The sequence below is a fragment of the Bipolaris sorokiniana genome (assembly GCF_000338995.1).
Source record: "Bipolaris sorokiniana ND90Pr unplaced genomic scaffold COCSAscaffold_20, whole genome shotgun sequence".
Classification (NCBI taxonomy): Eukaryota; Fungi; Ascomycota; class Dothideomycetes; order Pleosporales; family Pleosporaceae; genus Bipolaris; species Bipolaris sorokiniana.
The window spans coordinates 401,622-422,812 of NW_006911914.1; the positions used below are offsets into that span (position 1 = coordinate 401,622).

Here is a 21,191-nt window from a genome sequence, read left to right on the forward strand (position 1 = left end):
ACGGTTGCCAATGTGCAGCGCAAAATCGACCGTGAAAAGGCCCTGATCAACGCCGCCAATGCCATGCGCCAGTCGACCAACAACCCGGCCGTCCTCTCGCGCCTCGACGGCCAGATCAAAGACGGCCGCCGCAACATCGACTACTTCGAGTCCAAGTTGCGCGACCTCGACCTGCAGCGCACTACGTCGGGCGTCGATAGCATGAATCTGCAGCCAGGCCGCTCCCCCACCAATCCCCTGACCCCTCCGCCAAAGGACAACTGGGACGGCTACGCGCAGCAGGACCAGGGCGGCTATGGCGGGCCCCAGAGCCAGTATAGCCAGCTCAGCGGCGGCGAAGCTCTGCAGCCTCCTCGCGCGCCTTTTGCCGCACCGCCGCCTGGCACAGCTAACAAACGCCCCAACTACAGCAAGCTGGGTACATGCCTTTCCCACTCCCTTACCCGCCATGTGCGATGCTAACAAGTCCAGACCTTATCAAATACGACACCCCGCATCTCGGTCCCCGCATCCAGCTCATGCTGACCCAACTTGAATTCAAGCTCAGTGTCGAAAAACAGTACAAGGATGGTATTGAGAAGATGGTTCGCCTATACCAAATGGAAGGCGACCGCAAGAGCAAGCAGGATGCCGAAGCCAAGCGCATCGAGAGTAACCAAAAGATCCAGTTGCTCAAGCACTCGCTGAAGCGGTACGAGGATCTGCATGTTGACATTGACGGCGACGGCGACGATAGTAAGCTCCACAAAGGAAGAAGCAGCATTACATCCAAAGACTGACCATCGCACAGACGATAGTCTCGATATTCCCAGCCAAAGAAAACCGCTGAGCGGCCAGCTGTCTCTGCGCATACATGCCGTTGCCGATGTTGATCACGCAGCTACTGGGCGCTTTAGTCGGGGCCCAGAAACTTTTGTCAACATCAAGGTCGAAGACACCATCAAAGGCCGTACCAAGCCTACAAGGAATGACCGCTGGACCGACGAAGTCCATGACTTCAGCATCGACAAGGCAAACGAGATTGAAATCACAGTCTACGACAAGACAGGCGACCATCTTCTGCCCATTGGCATGCTATGGGTGCGCATATCCGACATTGCCGAGGAGATGCGCAGGAAGAAGATTGAGACGGAGCTCGCAAACTCTGGCTGGGTCGCTGCTGACAAGATGGGAGGCCACACTGGAATCCAGCCCGACATGCAATTTCAGCCACCCCCAGGACAAACCCCCGCTGGCGGTCCTGGTGGAGGCCCTACTCCTGCCGGTGTGAGACCGCCTGGTGCCCCACAGCCGCAGACTGGACCTATCATGATTGATGATTGGTTCTCACTGGAGCCGGTTGGCCGCATCCATCTCACAATGTCATTTATCAAGAACACGGGCAACAAGCAGCCCTTTGATCTTGGTCTCGGTCGTAAGGGTGCTGTCCGTCAACGCAAAGAGGACGTGGTCGAGCAGTATGGACACAAGTTTGTGCAGCAGCAGTTCTACAACGTCATGCGCTGCGCTCTCTGTGCCGAATTTCTTAAGTATGCTGCAGGCATGCAATGTTCCGACTGCAACTATACCTGTCACAAGAAATGCTATCCCAAAGTCGTCACAAAGTGCATCACCCAGTCCAACGCCGAGACCGATCCCGACGAGGCAAAGCTCAACCACCGAATTCCACATCGTTTCGAGAACTTTTCCAACATGGGTGCCAATTGGTGCTGTCACTGCGGTTACGTTCTTCCGCTTGGTCGGAAGCAGACTAAGAAGTGTAATGGTGAGTATCTCGACATGACCGCTAGCCCTAACCTCATACTAACTTCATCACAGAATGTGGCCTCACTTGTCACGCTCACTGCGTTCATTTTGTACCAGATTTTTGCGGAATGTCCATGGAAGTCGCCAACCAGATTCTAATGGAGATTAAGAGAACCAGAAGAGGCCAATCTTCATCAGGTCCTGGTATGAGCCAGCGCACTCTGAGACCGCAATCGGCGGCGAAGCCATTGCCACCGACGCAACCTCAATCTCCTGGACAGCCAGGCCAGGAATCACCAACCCAATCCGACAGGTACTCCTACGGCAAGGAACAGATGAGTCCTCCACCCGGCCCGCCACGACAGCCATCTTATCCTTCATCAGCAACTTCAGTTGATGCTGCACGCGCCTCTTACTCAACAACGGGAACGGGATCCACTGGGGCTCCCACATCGCCGACTTCGGGATCGAGACCCCCTTCGGGCCCACGCACTCAGTCTTCAGTAGCTGCGGCCGCAGCAGCAATGAACAAGGCCACACAACCTGGGTATGGCCGCAGCAACACAGATTACTCACCGCAAAGTGGACGATCATCTGGCAGTGGATATCCAACAGAGCAACGCATGTCACAGCAGCAAGCACCCCAACCGGCGGCCTATGACCCATCAGTCTACGCCAACATTCCAAGCTACCCACCAAGTCACCAACAGCCCGCGCCTGTGCCGTCCTACCCAACGAAATCCTCCTATCCTCTGCCTCAACCCCCGCCGCCACAATCGCCGCCACAACATCCGCAGCAACCAACGCCTTCGCAACAAAAGATGCCGGAGCCGCAGGCGCTCACCCAGCAGCCTCCATCCGCAGTGGGAGAAGCACCAGGAAAGAAGGTTACGCCCGCAGCCAACACACAGGGTACTGGCAAGAGGATAGGATTGGACCACTTCAACTTCCTTGCTGTGTTGGGTAAAGGTAACTTTGGAAAGGTCATGTTGGCTGAAACAAAGACGACCAAGCAGCTCTATGCCATCAAGGTTCTGAAGAAGGAGTTCATTATCGAGAACGACGAAGTGGAGAGCACGCGCTCGGAGAAGAGAGTGTTTTTGATTGCCAACAAGGAGAGGCATCCCTTTTTGCTGAACCTCCACGCCTGTTTCCAAACCGAGACACGAGTCTACTTCGTCATGGAGTACATCAGTGGTGGTGATCTGATGTTGCACATTCAACGTGGGCAATTCGGCACAAAACGCGCACAGTATGTTTTCACCATATGGGTTACGAAGCACTTGCTAACGCTGGCACAGGTTCTATGCAGCCGAGGTCTGCCTCGCCCTCAAGTACTTCCACGAGAACGGTGTCATTTACCGAGATTTGAAACTCGACAATATTATGTTGACTCTTGACGGACATATCAAGGTTGCCGATTATGGTCTATGTAAAGAGGAGATGTGGTATGGCTCAACCACCAGCACATTCTGTGGTACTCCTGAGTTCATGGCACCAGAAGTAAGCCGTATTTTTTTGGCCTAGCATGAGCATGTCTGACATTGGATTCTCCAGATTCTCTTGGACAAGAAGTACGGACGCGCAGTTGACTGGTGGGCATTTGGTGTTCTTATCTACCAGATGCTCCTCCAGCAGTCGCCTTTCCGTGGTGAAGACGAAGACGAAATCTACGACGCTATTCTTGCCGACGAACCGCTCTACCCCATCCACATGCCGCGCGACTCTGTATCAATTCTACAGAAGCTGCTCACCCGTGAGCCTGAGATGCGTCTAGGATCTGGGCCGACTGATGCACAGGAGATTATGTCCCATGCCTTCTTCAGGAACATCAACTGGGACGACATCTACCACAAGAGAGTACAACCGCCATTTATTCCACAGATTACGAGCCCAACGGACACGAGTAATTTCGATACTGAGTTTACGAGTGTTACGCCGGTGCTTACACCTGTGCAGTCTGGTATGTGGGCCCGTGCAGTCATGTCATTTCTTGGGAAATTTTGCTGACAACAAGTCTAGTTCTTTCGCAAGCCATGCAAGAAGAGTTCCGTGGTTTCTCCTACTCTGCCGATTTTGCTTAGTCGTACGCCACTTCCTGATACCCTGGGCTTTTTGTTTTGGAGAAAATGCGGTCGTCATTTGCTCTTGTGTGTTGGCATACTCAGCAACGGGCCCGGCGGCGAGTAGGCGAGCAGGACTAAGAAGGCTTACCAGTATGGTCTTGTTCGCGTGAAAAAGCGTTGTTTGGTTGGCGAGTTGGTCTTTTGTTGAGGTAGTAATGCTATGACGGATGAGAAAGCAAAAGATGGTTGTTTGTGTGTGTGTGTGTGTTTTGGAGTGTACTGGTAAGGGGAGTGCGAGCAGAGTAGGCTGTGTGAGGATGAAGTATACATGGACAGCTGGGTGTGTGTTTGGTACGAAGAAGAGGTTTTGTGGTGAGAGTGAGTGTAGTGTTGGGAAGCGTTGCAGCGAACGAGCAAACGAGCAAGCAAACAATTGTCCGTCTGCAAATCAGCCATGTACAGCGATAGATGAAACAGGGAAAATGTATCTTGAGCATTTGGCTCTAATCGAAGATGCGGTGTATCTTTTTTTCAAATCTATGAGGCGGCATAATCATCATCATACCAAGCTACCAGGGTGTTAGTGATCGTTTCTTTCGTGCCCCTGAAAATGCGGGGAAACTGAGCTTACATACTACTACTTACCCCGCAAATAACTCCCTAGTCAATAACCTCGGTGACACTGTATTAGCCCATCCATTATGCTTAGAACGTGCTACAAAAGATGGGACGAGTCGGTGTAACTTTGAAAGCCTTTGTGAAAGCCTCGGGACTGGGTTGAGGGCCAAGGGGTGGACCGGTATCTATTGTTTTTGTCATAGTAGTCAAAGGATAAGGAGTACCTCAGAGGTGAAACTATCATGGCGTGTATGCTTCAAGCTCACCTCTATAATGATTAAGAGAAATTGCTAACTATTCTCCATCAGTACCCATCGTTGTTGGAGCTGCTGGAGCTGCATCTCTCACTGCCTACATCAACGCCAAATACCACATAGCCCATGATCTCAAGAATACCGGTGGTGGATTGACGCAATCGTCCGAAGTCATTGATTTCATGAACAGTCGCGTCGCACAAAAGCGCGTCCTCACACATCACATCTTCCAAGACCAAGTCCAAAAACAACCAAACCATCCCTTTCTTATCTTTGAGGGCAAGACATGGTCTTACAAGGAGTTCTCCGAGGCATATACAAGGGTCGCAAACTGGCTAATTGATGGGCTGGGAGTACAGGTAGGGGAGATGGTCGCAATCGATGGCGGAAATAGTCCAGAGCACCTGATGCTTTGGCTTGCAGTTGATGCAGTCGGTGCGGCTACGAGTTTTTTGAATTGGAACCTGACAGGGGCGGGGTTGATTCATTGCATTAAGGTAAATCCCTCGATCATAAACTGCGTCTACATTGCAGCTAACGAGCATTCCAGCTATGCGAATGTCGATTCCTAATCGCAGACGTCGATGTCAAAGCGAACGTTGAACCGTGCCGTGGCGAACTGGAGGAGAACACCATCAATATTCACTACTATGACCCATCGTTCTTCTCATCGCTATCTAACAACACGCCAATTCCCGACAGCCGCACTGAGAACATTTCATTAGATTCAGTGCGTGGACTGATATACACATCTGGAACCACTGGCCTACCTAAAGGCGTGTTTATAAGCACCGCCCGCGAGCTTAAGAGTGACTGGTCGATTTCAAAGTATCTGAATATCAAGCCCAAGGATCGAATGTATACATGTATGCCGCTTTACCATGCCGCCGCACACACCCTCTGTACAGCATCAATGATCTACGGTGGAGGTACCGTGGCATTGAGCAGAAAGTTCTCACACAAGACGTTCTGGCCTGAAGTTGCGGGTTCGGAGGCAAACATTATTCAGTACGTTGGCGAATTATGTCGATATCTCCTAAATGGCCCAAAGAACCCGTATGAGAGGGCCCATAAAGTGCAGATGGCGTGGGGCAATGGCATGCGTCCAGACGTGTGGGAAGCGTTTCGTGAGCGCTTCAACATACCAATCATTCATGAGCTCTACGCCGCAACCGATGGGCTCGGGTCAACGTTCAATCGTAACGCAGGCCCTTTCACAGCAAATTGTATTGGGCTACGAGGGTTGATCTGGCATTGGAAATTTCGAAATCAGGAGGTACTTGTCAAGATGGATCTCGATACCGAATATATCATGAGAGATCGCAATGGATTTGCAATACGATGCGCTGTCAATGAACCTGGACAGATGCTTTACCGGCTGACACCCGAAACTGTGGCTAGTGCACCGAGCTACTACAACAACGAGGCGGCCACACAGAGCAGGCAAATTACAGATGTGTTTAAAAAAGGTGACATGTAAGATCTATGATGCCAAGCTGGAGAAAGAATGCTTACTTGAAATAGGTGGTTCAAGTCCGGTGACATGCTGCGGCAAGACGCCGAAGGCCGCGTCTTCTTTGTCGATCGACTAGGCGATACGTTCCGCTGGAAATCTGAAAACGTTTCTACCAATGAAGTCGCGGACATGGTGGGCACATTTCCTCAGATTGCTGAAACGAATGTGTACGGTGTCCTTGTGCCAGGTCACGATGGCCGAGCTGGCGCAGCCTCAATTGTCATGGCAGACGGCGTGACAGAGTCGACATTCGACTTCGTTGCCCTTGCAAAGCACGCCCGAGCTCGGTTGCCGAACTATGCTGTACCACTGTTTCTGAGGGTCACTCCGGCACTTGAATATACAGGCACATTAAAGATTCAGAAAGGACGCCTCAAGAAGGAAGGTGTAGACCCGGAGAAAACCACTGGCGAAGATAAGTTATACTGGCTGCCGCCTGGTAGCGATAGATATTTACCATTTGGAAAGACGGAATGGCAGGGACTTGTCGATAAGCGCATACGACTGTCATAATTACTATTTTTTTTAGCGATTTATAGATCTAGGGAAATGTTATGGCTTCCGAGGATTCGAGTTTTACCTGCTTCGTGGTTTTGATTTCACGATATATTTGAGGAAAGAGGCACGTGCGTACGAACCCTGGTTCCGTTCCCCAGTGCCAAGACTGGTAAGCCGCGGGTGGCGATCCCTGTGTTAGTCAGCCCGATGTGTTTAGATTTCCGTAACTCTGCATTCAACTCTCACTCTACCACCACACATCCTGCTACCCCGCTTGCTACTGCAACCTGCCATACCACGCTCGCTCTATACTTGTAACGATTTGGACACACGAGAACTCATTCTACACCGTACTTAGACTACGCTGCATAGAATACTTCGCGCGTACTCACGACTAGACCATACGCACATCACACACGCCGACACCTACACACATAAAACATGGGCAAAGCGGAAGCCGGTAGTACAAAATGGGTCGCGAACAAGATGAAGTCGAAGGGGCTGCAGCGCCTGCGCTGGTGGTGTGAGCCCTGCCAGAAACAATGTCGCGACGCCAACGGATTTAAATGTCACGTACAGAGCGAGAGCCATGTCAGGAATCTCCAGATTGTCGGCGAGGACCCAAAGAAGTTCATCAACAACTTCAGTAATGACTTCCAGAGGGATTTCGTCAACTTGTTGCGCACGGCGCATAACGAAAAGGTGTGTAAAGCCTCTTTGGCTCTGGTAAAACGCGGTTCAACTGACATGACTACAGTGGATATCTGCGAACAAATTCTACAATGAATATATTAGGGATAAGGAGCATGTACATAGTGAGTACATAAGACCCTCAATGTCGCGGAAATGTACTAACCATCAACAGTGAACGCTACAAAATGGAGTTCGCTCACAGAGTTTACAAAGCATCTTGGTCGCGAGGGAATTTGCCATGTCAAGGAAGACGAAAAAGACGGCTTGATGATTGCATGGCGGGACACCAGTGCTGCAGCGGTACAGAGACGCAACGAAATTGCGGAATTAGAGGCTGCCGAAGCACGCAGCGGAGCCGGTGAAGACAAAATGCTCAAAAAGATGGCAAAGCGTGCCCAGGAAGAAGCCGAAGCTAAAAAAGCCATCGAAGCGAAACGAGCGGCAGCCCAGGCAGCAGTACAACAACAAGTCACCCCACCCGCGGAAGAGGCCTCGTCAACAGAAGGCAAGAAATCGGACCCACCGGCTGATGGCGAGAAGCAAGGGGAAGAAAAGAGAGTCGGCGAGGAGGCGAAGGTCGATGCAGCACCCGTCAAATTAAGTTTCGGCCTAAAGGCAAAGGCCGCTCCAGCTAACAAGGCTGGCCTTGGACAAATGAAGAGTCAAAGCATTTTCAAACGAAAGAAGGACGATGCGTCGGAGCAGAAGCCTGTCAAGAAGGTGAAACTTTGAGAAGGGGACCAGTATTTCGGTTTTTATTAAGCATAGCGCGGCGTTTGGGGTATTATGATAGGATATATCGTACCGAGGGCTGATACCATGGATTTGGGGTTGTTATAGCAGCAAAATAGACTACATTTTACTCAGCATACGAGCCTCATATATATGCGGTATGTCAGTCGACAAACAGAGGAAAGGTCTAGCTAGAGAGGCGTAATTGATTAATCGAGCATCATATTTTATCGCCTTACTACTCGCACATGTAGTGTCTCCCATCACACTAACCTACTAGGTAATCGTTGTGCATGACCAGGGTGTTTGATTATGTAAGGCGGCGGTCGGCGATGCCATCAGTCATGGGCCGATGGTATCGCTACTACTAGATGGTTAGAGCATCGCGTGTCCGTCATCAACCGCCTTGCAGCCACAATTGAACTCGCCATGGCGTCGCACACACGGCTGGCAGCCACCACAGCTTCAACACTATTACGAGGCTCGCGGCCACTGGCAAACTCGAGGATAACGCCGCTGGCTGCTGTAGTGACGACATTGTCGGCCCGCAGCAACTCGCACCTCAGCTCACAGTCCGCCACAAACCCGACAAGTGTCTTCTCATCGTTCGGCCAGCTGACATCTGCATCGGGGCCCCCATCGTACTTTTCCTCGTCACACAGGCGCCTGCCCACCAACACGATCATTCGCTTTGTGCCGCAGCAGACAGCATGGATAGTCGAGCGCATGGGAAAGTTCAACCGCATACTGGAGCCTGGTCTGGCCATCCTGATACCCTTCATTGACCGGATAGCCTATGTCAAGAGCCTCAAGGAGAATGCCATTGAGATACCTAGCCAGAGTGCCATCACAGCCGACAATGTCACACTCGAGCTCGACGGCGTACTGTACACTCGTGTGTTTGACGCATACAAGGCGAGGTGAGTGCGGCCAGATGTATTGGAGGCTACCAGTATACTAAGGTTAAACAGCTACGGCGTAGAAGACGCAGAGTATGCCATCTCCCAGCTTGCACAGACAACGATGCGCTCCGAAATTGGCCAGCTTTCCCTCGACCACGTCCTCAAGGAGCGCGCCAACCTCAATGCGAACATCACTGCAGCTATCAACGAGGCCGCCCAGGACTGGGGCGTTACTTGCCTGCGCTACGAGATCCGTGACATTCATGCGCCCGAACCCGTTGTCGAAGCCATGCACCGTCAAGTCACTGCTGAGCGATCCAAGCGAGCCGAGATTCTCGAGTCGGAGGGTCAAAGGCAGTCTGCCATCAACATTGCCGAGGGAAAGAAGCAGTCAGTGATTCTGGCATCCGAGGCTCTGAGGGCAGAGCAGATCAACATGGCAAGCGGAGAGGCTGAGGCCATCTTGCTCAAGGCCAGGGCTACAGCCAACGGTATCGATGCTGTTGCACGCTCCATTGCCCAAGGCGAAGGCGCCGCGCAGAATGCCATTTCGCTCTCTGTTGCTGAGAAGTATGTCGACGCCTTTGGTAACCTTGCCAAGGAGGGTACCAGCATTGTGGTTCCTGGTAATGTGGGTGACATCAGCGGCATGATTGCCAGTGCCATGGCAGTCTACGGTAATGTCAGTGCCTCGCAAGCAAAGGCCTCCAAGTCGGTCGAAGGTGGGCGAGCCAGCACACAAGCTAGCGAAAAGATCAAAGAGCTTCAGAACAAGTTGAACAATGTCGAACGCGGGACTAGTGAGGTGCACAGCGAGATCAACAAGGCCATGGACCAGAGGTTGAACAACAGGTAGTCGCGGACAGTGGTTGAGGAAAGGGAAGAGGTAGAATGGGAACGCGAGACGATTGTACATTACACAAAGCTGTATGACTAGCACGGCCCACGAAACGATTGCATCCGGGTTATTGGATACTGGTCATTGAAAAGCATTCCTCGAAGAGTCTTGTTTCCTGCATCAAGACTCCATGCCTTTGTATATTTAATAAGGAATCGCAACAGCCAATCAACATGACTTGAAACAAAGCCCAGCCACCCAGTGTATGTTTTTGTGTGATGTGATTGCAGCCCTTTTGTCTAAATATTAATATCACTATCTCTAACTTTATTATACTCACGCCAACCGTTGCACCACCTCGGCAACCAAGGTAGCAATCTGTTTCCCATCCTCCCAAATCTCATCATGCCCACCCTTTAAATCCCTCACATTAAGCACTCTCCGCCCCTCAGCCCTAACCTCATCCTCCTCATCCCCAACCTCCATAACGATACTCCACCCCTGCCTATCCAGCGCCACACACATGACATCGCGCTGCGCGCGCTCCACAAGCTCATCCTCGTAGCTATGGCAAATAAGCAGTAACCGCCCCTCAGGCCATTGCTCCGTGTTGTATTTCCCCGATACAGGGGACACGTCCAACAAGTCCTTTTCGTCTGCCTCGGTCCCAAACGCAGCAGCCACGAAGCCCCGGTAAATATCTGAGATATGCTCCGGACACGCGGGCGGCGAGTGGTTCCGGAGGAGTAGCGGTATGTTGTATATTCCCTCGAGCAATACCAACGCCTCTGGTCCGGTTGGCGGCTCCGCCGCTTCAGTCTCCGCGCCTATCCCGCTCACAAGCTGCGCAAGCATCGTTGCGCCGCAGGAATGGCCCACGCCGATCCAACGCTTCATCCCATGGTTTTGCGCTAGAAACCGCAGAGCAGCGGCTACATCACGGACGTGGGTCGGATGCTTTGCTGAGCGGTCGGGGTCGGAGGGGGTGCTGGGGTGCGTGGGGTGCGCGGGGTAGGGCGAGAGGCGGTAGTTGAGGCTTGCGATGCCGGCGAGGGAGGGGAGCGTGGATTCGTGGGTGGTGCTGAGGTGTGAGAGGAGAGGGGTGATGCAGGTCGAGTCTTGTAGGGGGTCGTGCCAGGCGCCGCCGTGGAGGTAGATGAGCCAGAGGGAAGGTGCGCTTGGGGTGGGTGTGGGAAGCCAGATGTCGAGGGTGCGGAGGCGGCTTGCGGGGGTGGTGTAGGGGAGAGACCCTAGGTGTTTGAGCGAGGGGGAGGCTGACGCCATTGTGGAGGGTGGGGGGTTTGTTTTTCTTTTGGCTGGATGGCTGGCTGGCTGGCTGGCTGGCTGAAGGAATGCAGAACGGGAAACGGTTTTGTGGGGTTTGCAAAAGAAGAGGTGAAGTTGCTACATATCAATGTTGGTTTTTGGCGTACGCTAATGTCAGTCTGCAGCTTTAGCAAAAAGTTTCCTGTCACTCTAGAGTCTCACTAGATTGGAGTAGGTAGTAAGGATGTTTCAAATGTTTTTAAGATTTTGATAATGGGTTTGTCTCTTCCGGCTACACTACGGCGATAGTATAACCTCAAGAACCGAAACCCCAAAAAAATAATCCCCGCGGAATAAAATTACCACATGGCTCATTCAATTGCCTCGTGATGTTTTCCTCCACCATCAAATAACAGACATTACAAAAAACAGGTTTCCAAAATTTCCCATGCAAAAGCACATGCCAGTGCTAAAAGGGACGCCAAGTAGCGTTTTCGGGGTAAAAAAACGACATGCTAAGGTATCTTTAAGGACATTACTTCCGAACATGATCAAAAAATCTCTCCAAGAGACAGAACAGAAAAACAGATCGTCAAACGCGTCTCGTTGGAAAAGAGCGTTTACAAGAAAGCGGCCATGAAGGCACCGAAGCCCATGAGGCTACCGGCAGCTACCTTGACGTTGGAGGCAGCGCCAGTGGAGTCGGGGCGACCACCGCTGCCAGTGGCAGAGGCACCAGAGCCGGAGCCAGAGCGAGAAGCACCAGACTCGGAGCCGCTGCCGGTAGCACCAGCACCGGAGGAGGTGGTGGAAGGAGCAAGGACGACAGTGGTGCTGTTGTTTGCGCTGACGGTGACAGTACGGGTCTGGTTGACAGCGGTACCAGTGCCAGTGCCGGCGAGGGTCAGGGTGTGGACACCAGGGCCAACAGCGGGAACGTTGGCAGGAAGAGGCTGAGAAGTGACAACAGCAGGCTGTTCGGTGACGGCGTCGGGCTGGTTGGCAATGGAGGTGTCAACAGGGGGCATGCCGGTAATCACACCCAGAGAGTTTGTCTGGGTCAGGAAAGCAGTCTGGGGAGCTGGGTCCTGGGACGGGGAAGAGTTCTATGGTAGCCATGTCAGAACCAGATCACGGGGAATTCGCAATGCAAGAGGTTTCTGCGTACCTGGGCCGAAGCAAGGGCAAAAGCCACGGTGGAGACGAAGATGGAGGCACGCATTTTGGTGGTGGTAGTGGTAGTGTTTGTTTTTCGGGTGGTGGTGGTTGATATTAAATACGCGTCTTTGAGCGATTGGAATTGACGACAAAAGTCAAGTTGCAAGTAGCGATTCAGACGAGTAGCGACTGGAGCGAGATGGGATGGAGCAGGAAAATAATTGTTGTCAACGCGACGCGCCCTCCTTTTATTGCCGCTGTTCTCTTCACCCGCTGCTGAGGAACAGGCATACGAGCTAACACTAGCCCGAGAGGCCCGCGCCACCCTGACCAGGCAACCAGCCAGCCTCACGCTAACCCCCAATCGGGCAACGCGCACCGTGGCAAGCTGTTAGCGGCCAGCCCAGCCAATAATGGCCCTGTTTGGTGGCGACCATGTTTCGCGTCCGTTGTGGCAGCGGAGATAATTTTTTTTATTGATTTCCCATCGTCCTTGCAGACGCTGATCGCGACATGTGCCAATATTGGGCCATATTACTCAACTACAATACAAGCAGCACAATGGTATTGTCTTGGTCGCCGAGAAAGGAATGAATGCGTGCCATTGTCGTCTCAGCATGTTGGCCCAAGGAAGGAAAACAAAAATATCGTAGCTCATGCAGGACAGTCTGTCAGGTGCGCCTCTGGTGCTGACCAGCCCAGCCTCATTCCGAGTTTCAGCAAACCTCTCGCCATCTTTCTTCCAGCCTTCTCTCAGCGCAGTGCGGTGAGGTGTGGTGTGGTGTGCGGGTTCCCGCAGAAACAAAGTGCATGCTGTCGTCATGTCCCCCGTCAAATGCTCTTCCGACCCCGGCTTCAGCCTCTCCACTTTTAACATGGCAATTTTTCAATGCTCGTCGCTCCGTTGGGCGCACTGGCACTCGTCAAACGGCGCGCGCACCCCTTTGTCCTTGGTTTCCCCAACGTTTTGTCTGCTACACAGTCCAGTCCAGGACCCTGACTACACACAGGCCCCGGCGGCAGTAGGGCAGAACAGCAAGTATGTACAGTAAGCACTGCGGTCTGTCACGTGAGCAATCGATAAGCTTGCCAGGCGTTTGCTTGTTTTTAGCCCTTTGCAAGACTGACCCTCCTTACTTACACCCACTACCATGACATCCATAGCATTCACCATGCAGCACCCGCCAATCATGGCCAATATCGCTTATTCAATAATGGCAAACACACGGCATTACGCGTCCTCTCGGAAGCTGCTGGGCTCTAAAATTAGGCCCGACAGCATCATCTCGTATGGCTCTTCGTAAATATGAGCGAGTGGGTTACGCAGGGGCGCAGCCAAGGGGCTGGAGCGGCAACCGGGACCCGTTTTGGCATGGCGTCGGGTTCGCTCCAAGCAAAAGGTGGGTGGCATGCCTGTCCACGCCCTCGACAACGGCTGAATGGAGCCCTCATCTTAGCCCTGCATGGTCTCCTGAGCGACATGTGCACTCAATCACCGCACACCGTCTGTTCAACTTGGTCGCCCTGCTGTCGCTGCTTGTTTGCTGCGTAGCAAAATGTCGGTCAACTACGTTCAAACTCTATCATGTCCAACACTACACATGTTTGAAACAGAATGGCTGGATTGACTGGATTGAGGCCGGCCTACTAGGCTGGACTAGTGGCGCTTCCCAACCTCACCAGCCCGCAGCCCGCAGCCCGCAGCCCGCCCGCAACTTTGCACATCTGTCTCACGAACGTTACATCGGCCGTCGTCTCAACGCCATCTGATTTTCTCGTCATCTCGATTTCATCCGCAGCACATCTCTTGACACCAACGTGACATTTACAGGCAGGTGATGCTGACAGACAGACATGAGCCTCCTCGGACAGAGACGGCGTGTTCCAAAACCGCACTTCCATTTGATCATCTATCAGCTGGGAATGGTAGCTTACCACACAGTCTTCTTCCACACACATTCTACTTGCCCCATCTCTATCTCCGTCTCCATTCCATGCTGTAGCATCCAAACGAAACTCCATTCTCATCACTACTAAAATACCACAGTCTACCTCACGTTTCCCATTCCTTTTCCCCACCTCAACAGCACCAGCTCAAACCCTTTCCTTTACTTTACCTCTTGCATCTGTCGCATCAACACCAAAATTCCTCACCTTTAGCATCATCCCCTGTGCCCATAACATGCCACCTCGATCTCAACCCATCTCTCTCCAAGTAATATCCAACAAATATTCAAAATCGCGATCCATACTCTCTCCATCTCATAAAATTAACAGATTACACGCACAGACAAACCCCGGGTCACCAGATCTTCCCCACACACAAAAAGCAAGTCCGTATCGCTAAAAGAGGGGAATGATGCGATCAAGAGGCTCTTTGCCAAGAAAAGATTGCGTTAGAGTACCACAGAACGCGGCAGAGTGATGCATAGTATCCCTGATCCGCAAATGCCTGATGAGGATTGAGCAATGTGAAGGTTGAAAGAAAAAAAAAGAAATATGAACATCAAACTGTCAACGTTCCAGCAGCCGTTTTACATCGAAACATCTGGGGTTGTGCTTGTATGAGCAAGATGGGGATTACACGTTTCCCGTCACACGGAAAACTCGAGCAGAAACGCATGATTCCACATGCATATTGAAGCTTTAGTTTTGAGTTCGGTCCAGTTTCGCTTTCTTCCTTTTGTTTTCAACGTAGAAACAGTATGGAACCCCATATTTGTGATGACACATTTCTACAAAGCAGAATAACCCGCCTGAGCATGAAACACCCATCTTTATGAACTAAATGACATGAAGAGAAAGTGGGGAAGAAAGTTCTTTTCTCTCTACTCCAGTACACTTGTGTTTTTCTTTTTCTTCAAGATATGGTTGTTATATTAACAAAAGGGGGGGGAAGGGTATGTAAACATCTAACAACTGCCCAAAACCCTAAATCCCACTCCCCCTTTCGAACCTGATGGAGAAAAAAATGAAAAAAATGGGCGTAATACAACGACGAAGTGCTCCTTTTTTTTACTATGACAACAAAAACAACGATGATGACGACATCAGGACACCACGACCTCACATAACAAGTTGACAAAAAAATCTTCTTCTTCTTTTAAGTTGAGGGAGAAGGAAAAAAAGATAATCCATCTCTGTGAAAAAATACTACATCAACGCAAAGACCAAACAAAAGCTTACTCGCTATCCTCATCAGCAAGCAATTTTGCATAATCGTCTGCCGAGGCAAAAGTAGGCAGACTCTTAAGCTTGCGCTTCTTATTCTTGCGCCCATCCTTTGCGGCTCCTTCATCCTCGTCGACGTCAAGATCAACGGGGACATCAGCGTCGCTATCCATGAACGCGTCTTCGTCGTCGAGATCGAAATTTGCAAAGTCGTCGTCGTCATCATCGTCGGCGTGCTGACCACCCGTTTCGACGTCTTCATCGTCGTCGCTACCGAGATTCAGTTCGACGCCGCCGTCCATACCGCCTGCGCCCTCGTCGTCATCGCTCATCATGTCGTCCATGTCGAAGTCGCTGAGATCGTCGTCGTCGCCGCCATCGCCCTCGACTTCGGGTCTGCTCTTGACGAGCGCCTGCCAGATTTCCTCGTCGTCGGCGCTGTCTTCGCTGTCGTCTTGCTTGCGGTTCTTCTTCTTCGTCTTCTTCTCCGCCTGCTTGGCTTTGCCGGCCTTTTCAAAGTACGTATGGAAGAAGACTTCATCGTCGCGCACGTCGTCGACCTTGCGGCGCCAGAATTGCTCAGAGTTGAGCGGGTCATGCGTCCGGTCGCCGTCGCGCGTCGTGATGAGGTAGGATGCCGCTTTGGATGTGCCGGCCATAGGCTGCATGATGGATGTACCGTGAATGCCGGATGACTTGGCCTTTGCGTTCTTGAAGGAAAACTTGTCGAGGAAGTTCATCAAAGTGTAGATTGTTGGGTCTGGCTTCTCCTTGATGGGCTCCTGGTTGACAATCTTGGAAGCGAGCACATGGACCGAGGGGTGGTAATGTGCTTGCAACGGTAGCAACTCCCATAAGCACGACAGGTCAGCTCTTGCGTATTCTGGGTCTCGTTTTCGAGAATCGTAGGCTGGTGCTGTAGACTTGTCTTCGCTCTTATTGGTTGTGGGCTCCTTTTCCTCATCAACATCCTCGTAGTGTTCATCGCCACTGTCATCAGCATGGTCTTCTGGTGTGGATAGCATGGACTTGATGCTCGGGAAGGTGTTGATCAACTCGTTTACAAGATACAAGACTCCGCAAATAAACGGAGGCTCATGCATGTGAATGGTCTGGAGCAACCTCTTCACAAAAGCCTTTACGCGCTTGATGCTCGTGTCAGCCTTGAGCGACCTGTATAGCAAGTTCAAGAACATAATGTGCTTTGAAGTCGTCATGAGGCGTGGGTCCAGAAGCGACTCGTACAGCGTACGGTAGAAGCGGTCCGCAGAATAATGCTTCGTGGCCGAAATCTGCTGAATCAGAGTCATGGCCTGGATACTGGTGTTGAAGTTGGAAGAGTGTGTCACTTCAAAAATCATGTTTAGCTGGTCCTCAAACTTGGCGTCGTCGGTTTTGGCAAAGGGAAATGCGCGGTTGACGCCCGTCAAGATTGCCGAAATGAGCTTCTCGCGCGACTCGTCCTCGACTTTGAAAGCCATGGTAGCCGCCTTTTCAGCCTTTTGCCTGGCCATCTTGCCGGGTTTTCCACCACCTCCTTGGATGAGGCCATGCTTGTTCAGCCGCTTCTCCTCCTTTTCGTGTTCCTTTTGCTTCTTCAGCAGGCCCAAGAAGAGACTGAAGTAGATTTCCAACAGCTTGTTGGCTACCTCGGGCTCCTTCAGGCTGAGGACGGTCTGGTTGAGGGTGATGACGGCGTAGTATTTGGCGATTCCGCTTTGGTTCGGTCGGAAGAGCAGATCGGACTCTATGGAGCTAATGATGACGTTCTTCATGAGCGGATGGGTGTTTTGCAGCTGGAGCAGCAGATACGAGGCCCTTGATGCAACCTTCTTCTCCTTATCTCCTAGCTTGTTAATGAGCAGTCGCAGCAGGTTTTCTTCCTGTTCTGGTTTTTCCTTGAGGAGCTCCCAAACATATGTGACAGCGCGGTTGCGCGAGAACTCAACCTCATCATTAGACCATGCCTCGAGAATCTTGAGCAGCTCAAAGTATTGCTTCTTTAGCCAGTCCTCGAACGCCCATACAATCAAATGCGTTTTTTGCAGGCTACCAGGAAGCTTCTCACCCGCCTTCCAGTGCACATTCTTTCCCTGGATGGCGGAGAGGAGGGCTGGCTGTCGCGCAAACGCTTTTAGTTTTCGGTCTGGAGGAAGGAGGACACCCTGGCCAAGCAAATCCTTTAGCGCAGCCAAAGCCTGCATGGCGGCGTTCCTGCTCTTCTTTTGCGACAGTCCCATGAGCTGCCCAAAAGCCTTTTGCGTGTGCAGTGGCGACTCTTGGACCAAGAGCGTCAGGGCTGACACCTTGTCCTCCATGGTACCAGAGTCCATGACAGTAGCCATGAACTTGTGCGACGAGTCCTTTGCGAGGTGTGAGGCTGCATACTCCTTGGCCTCTGCGTCGAGCAGCTGGAGGGCATAGTCGTGGAGCGCATCGATGATGTAACGCGGCGGGATGGTGGGATTGTCGACGATAGGAAGCTCTGGAAGGTCAATGGCATGCCATTCTGGCTGCGGCTTAATCAGCTGTTTCGCGTTAGCATGGCGATGCAGTACAGGCGGTTTTTTTTTTCAGGGCGCATACAAGCTGCGACTGCGCGTGCGGCTTTTTCTGGTCCTTCTTGTGCTCTTTCTTCGCGCTCAGCCGGCCCTGGTCCGGCTCGGGCTTCGCAAAGCCATCCTTGGTCTCGGCATGGGTTCGCTTCTTCCCCATTTGATGTCTTTGGTGTCGCGCGCGGAGCAGCTGCAAGGTCCGTCAGAGAATTTCCTCTGACCCGTCACGACCGCAAAAAAGATGGCGGCGCTCGCACGGCGATGAGTCGAGAATTTGAAGATTCTTGGCACGCTAGCAGTGTGCCCTAGCGCCGTGGGGCCCGTCATTGTGCAGCACATCATCGGACCCTGTCAGGAGCGGAATATGCCAAAACACCACTCCCGTGACTCAGCCGTATCCCCAAATTAACAATGCGTGTATTGGCTCGGCCATACAACATATAAACACTGCCATTGACACGTGTCCCGACAAATACACGTCCATCTCACCACCACCAACCCTCTGCCCCGCCAGCCTACCCCGCCAGCAAGCAAAGCACACCAATTCACCCTACCATGGCTACCGACGTTACCGACGAGGACAAGACGTCTATCACGCCCCTCCTCAAACGTCTCTGGCATGAGTCACCCACCACCAAGCCAACCGCCGACGAGATTGCAGCTGCACTCGCCTTGATCTTTACCAACAGTCTCTCAGAGGTCCAGACAGGCGCATTATTAACATGTCTCCACTTCACAGACCAGGACAGACAGGCCGAAGTGCTGGCAAAGTGCTCGAAGGCCATGCGTGACTTTTCAACCGATGTGGATATCCAAGGCCTGCAAGAGCTCATTGCCAAACGGGGAAGGAAAGAAGGGAACTACCACGGCGGCTTGTGTGACATTGTAGGCACAGGAGGTGACTCACACAACACGTTTAACATCAGCACTACCTCTTCCATTCTGGCAAGCTCTCTCCTCATGATTGGAAAGCACGGCAACAAAGCGTCTACATCGCGTTCTGGCTCGGCAGATCTCCTTTCATGCACACCACCAAAGGCCCCTATCATCACCGCCGTTACCCCAAACACCATCCATGAAATCTACTCACAGACCAACTATGCCTTTTTGTTCGCCCCCATCTTCCATCCTGGTGCCAGGCATGCCGCTTCTATTCGGAAGCAGTTGGGCTGGCGAACCATCTTCAACCTTCTTGGTCCTCTGGCAAACCCCCTACACGAGCTGATCGAGGCCCGGGTGCTGGGTGTCGCCAGGAAAGAGATTGGGCCAGATTTTGCAGAGTCACTCAAGCAATCAGGGTCCAAGAAGGGCATGATTATCTGCGGCGACGAGGAACTTGACGAGCTATCGTGTGCTGGACCAACTCACTGCTGGCGCTTAGTTGAGAATGCATTAACAGGCGAGGTCGACATCAACTACTTCACCGTCAGCCCTGCCGACTTTGGGCTTCCTGAGCATCCCCTCAGCGAGGTTAGCCCGGGTCAGTCCCCAGAACAGAATGCCACGATCCTCATGAAGATTTTGAACGGCGAGGTCCCGCCTGACGACCCGATTCTGCATTTTGTCTACATCAATACGGCAGCATTGTTCGTAGTAAGCGGTATTTGTGATGCTGATACAAGTAACATGGGCGAGGGTGATGACGGTAATGTCATCAAAGAAGTCGGGCCCGGTGGTGGACGCTGGAAGGAAGGTGTCCGGAGAGCAAAGTGGGCAATCTCGAGTGGAGCGGCATACAAGGAGTGGCAAAAGTTTGTTCAAGTTACGAACAGTGTAGCATAGACTTTTGAAGCGCTCAATTATGCATGTGAAGTTTGAAAATTCGGAACTGACATATACAATTGGGTGAAGACCTGTTACGATAAAGTCAGTCAGTGCAGGGTGGATGTGGTTGTCTGCTCACTTACGACTCGGTATCCTCCTGGTAAAGTTTTTTGATACTCTTATTGGCATTAAGATGCTAAGTTCCAGTGAATAAATACTACTGCTTGAATGGTTGCTATCTGTTTCGCGTCTTGAGTAGCGGATTATTGTTTCTTAGAAAAGGATGGCAGACAGTATCTCGACCTGCCTGTATTTGGTATCAACAAAAAAAGCTCAATCAATACTAAAAAATTATTGATCTGGAAAGTCCTAGATACCATAACATTAGTGTGTTTCTACTTTGCTGTCTGTAGGATGTTTCACTCATACTGGTGAGAAAATATATCAGATAGCTGCCACAGCAGCGGGTTGCCAGTAGATTATAGCTAAACATATACTTGTGTTCGTCACAGTGTATGGTCTGTCTGTATGATTTCAACCACAGTAGGGTAAAATCATTTCGTGCATGTCTCTTTCTAACGTTTCAAAAGCTTGCAGGCGCTCTGTTATAATTATTGTAAGTCGTACATAGTACTGGTCAAGACACTTGATTGTTCGAATAATCTTTTCCTTCAAAATAGGGTTGCCTTCGTAATACATTGGATGTTTACATGTTCGAAAAAAATACTACAACTGTGGATATTTTATATTTACAACCCCAGGATTCCTCATCATACCACTTACTGCAACCATGAATTATGAAACTCAAATTTCAAAGACATTACTTTGTTGTCATACCTGAACTGGGAACCTGATTCAATACAGGCAAGATAGTTTGCGAATGTGCAAGGTAACATATCGCAGTGTTACAACCAGGGCTAGTACCTTGGAAATATCGATATTGTGTCAAAAAACAATCCATACAAGTCGAACGTAAACATTTATCGAATTGGAAGTGGTACGATACATGTCTCGGAAGACTATAAACGACTCGGAATATAAACTCCAACGTATTCACACCCTGTCATGCATCCCACTCCCTGTACATATCGAACCATACTCAGCATCAAAACCGAACCACCAGATTTTAACTTTCCAATTCCCCCCTCTTACAACCCCAAGCAAAACCAGTCCCTCGGACTCCCTTCCCTGAAGAGACGTCAGCCACTCTCGCATCTCGCAACCCAAACCAAAACCCTTCATGACGGCCCTTCTCCGGCGCTTTTGAAAATACTCAAACGTCATTTTTACCCATACACTTACCCATCTACCCATCCATAATCCCCACAGGGGAATACGCGAAAGAACGCCCCCCTCCAACGCAACCTTATTCCGCCACCGCACCCGTGAGCCCCGGGGGTGAAGACTTGGGGTG

At 51.4% G+C, this 21,191-nt stretch overlaps 8 protein-coding genes across 8 annotated transcripts; 5 read left to right on the plus strand and 3 right to left on the minus strand.

Moving 5' to 3' along the window:
- Nucleotides 1–419: 419 nt before the first annotated feature.
- Nucleotides 420–3,642, plus strand: COCSADRAFT_279632 (uncharacterized protein; the record flags this gene model as incomplete). Its single annotated transcript, XM_007707742.1, has 5 exons — nucleotides 420–735; nucleotides 791–1,765; nucleotides 1,819–2,998; nucleotides 3,048–3,194; nucleotides 3,304–3,642. Coding segments are annotated over 5 exons (2,616 nt in total). The 3' UTR covers nucleotides 3,305–3,642.
- An 865-nt stretch (nucleotides 3,643–4,507) lies between these two features.
- COCSADRAFT_129745 (uncharacterized protein) lies at nucleotides 4,508–6,767 on the plus strand. Its single transcript, XM_007707743.1, has 4 exons — nucleotides 4,508–4,679; nucleotides 4,739–5,181; nucleotides 5,235–6,160; nucleotides 6,209–6,767. Exons 1-4 carry the CDS (start codon nucleotides 4,673–4,675, stop codon nucleotides 6,711–6,713), a joined length of 1,881 nt encoding a protein of 626 aa, XP_007705933.1. The 5' UTR covers nucleotides 4,508–4,672; the 3' UTR covers nucleotides 6,714–6,767.
- A 188-nt stretch (nucleotides 6,768–6,955) lies between these two features.
- On the plus strand, nucleotides 6,956–8,303 carry COCSADRAFT_185858 (uncharacterized protein). The gene is made up of 3 exons (XM_007707744.1): nucleotides 6,956–7,400; nucleotides 7,456–7,513; nucleotides 7,564–8,303. The coding sequence occupies exons 1-3, from the start codon at nucleotides 7,140–7,142 to the stop codon at nucleotides 8,121–8,123; spliced, it is 879 nt and encodes a 292-aa protein (XP_007705934.1). The 5' UTR covers nucleotides 6,956–7,139; the 3' UTR covers nucleotides 8,124–8,303.
- A 249-nt stretch (nucleotides 8,304–8,552) lies between these two features.
- On the plus strand, nucleotides 8,553–9,881 carry COCSADRAFT_103996 (uncharacterized protein; the record flags this gene model as incomplete). Its single annotated transcript, XM_007707745.1, has 2 exons — nucleotides 8,553–9,043; nucleotides 9,095–9,881. 2 exons carry the CDS (start codon nucleotides 8,553–8,555, stop codon nucleotides 9,879–9,881), a joined length of 1,278 nt encoding a protein of 425 aa, XP_007705935.1.
- A 159-nt stretch (nucleotides 9,882–10,040) lies between these two features.
- Nucleotides 10,041–11,448, minus strand: COCSADRAFT_279661 (uncharacterized protein). The gene has a single exon (XM_007707746.1). It carries the CDS (start codon nucleotides 11,145–11,147, stop codon nucleotides 10,200–10,202), a length of 948 nt encoding a protein of 315 aa, XP_007705936.1. The 5' UTR covers nucleotides 11,148–11,448; the 3' UTR covers nucleotides 10,041–10,199.
- Nucleotides 11,449–11,749: 301 nt separating this feature from the next.
- Nucleotides 11,750–12,351, minus strand: COCSADRAFT_31595 (uncharacterized protein; the record flags this gene model as incomplete). Its single annotated transcript, XM_007707608.1, has 2 exons — nucleotides 11,750–12,235; nucleotides 12,298–12,351. The coding sequence occupies 2 exons, from the start codon at nucleotides 12,349–12,351 to the stop codon at nucleotides 11,750–11,752; spliced, it is 540 nt and encodes a 179-aa protein (XP_007705798.1).
- Nucleotides 12,352–15,469: 3,118 nt separating this feature from the next.
- COCSADRAFT_103708 (uncharacterized protein) lies at nucleotides 15,470–18,173 on the minus strand (the record flags this gene model as incomplete). The annotated part of the gene is made up of 2 exons (XM_007707747.1): nucleotides 15,470–17,986; nucleotides 18,045–18,173. 2 exons carry the CDS (start codon nucleotides 18,171–18,173, stop codon nucleotides 15,470–15,472), a joined length of 2,646 nt encoding a protein of 881 aa, XP_007705937.1.
- Nucleotides 18,174–18,368: 195 nt separating this feature from the next.
- Nucleotides 18,369–20,101, plus strand: COCSADRAFT_41954 (uncharacterized protein). The gene has a single exon (XM_007707627.1). The coding sequence runs from the start codon at nucleotides 18,569–18,571 to the stop codon at nucleotides 19,793–19,795; it is 1,227 nt and encodes a 408-aa protein (XP_007705817.1). The 5' UTR covers nucleotides 18,369–18,568; the 3' UTR covers nucleotides 19,796–20,101.
- The last annotated feature ends 1,090 nt before the right edge of the window (nucleotides 20,102–21,191 follow it).

Excerpts from the sequence above, each read along its gene's own strand:
- COCSADRAFT_129745 (XM_007707743.1), top strand. Across the intron at positions 5,182-5,234 it reads GGTTGATTCATTGCATTAAG|CTATGCGAATGTCGATTCCT; the intron begins GTAAATCCCTCG and ends CGAGCATTCCAG. Across the intron at positions 6,161-6,208 it reads GTGTTTAAAAAAGGTGACAT|GTGGTTCAAGTCCGGTGACA; the intron begins GTAAGATCTATG and ends TACTTGAAATAG.
- COCSADRAFT_185858 (XM_007707744.1), top strand. The coding sequence starts at position 7,140 with ATGGGCAAAGCGGAAGCCGGTAGTACAAAATGGGTCGCGAACAAGATG. Across the intron at positions 7,401-7,455 it reads GCACGGCGCATAACGAAAAG|TGGATATCTGCGAACAAATT; the intron begins GTGTGTAAAGCC and ends ACATGACTACAG. Across the intron at positions 7,514-7,563 it reads GGATAAGGAGCATGTACATA|TGAACGCTACAAAATGGAGT; the intron begins GTGAGTACATAA and ends AACCATCAACAG.
- COCSADRAFT_279661 (XM_007707746.1), bottom strand. The coding sequence starts at position 11,147 with ATGGCGTCAGCCTCCCCCTCGCTCAAACACCTAGGGTCTCTCCCCTAC.
- COCSADRAFT_41954 (XM_007707627.1), top strand. The coding sequence starts at position 18,569 with ATGGCTACCGACGTTACCGACGAGGACAAGACGTCTATCACGCCCCTC.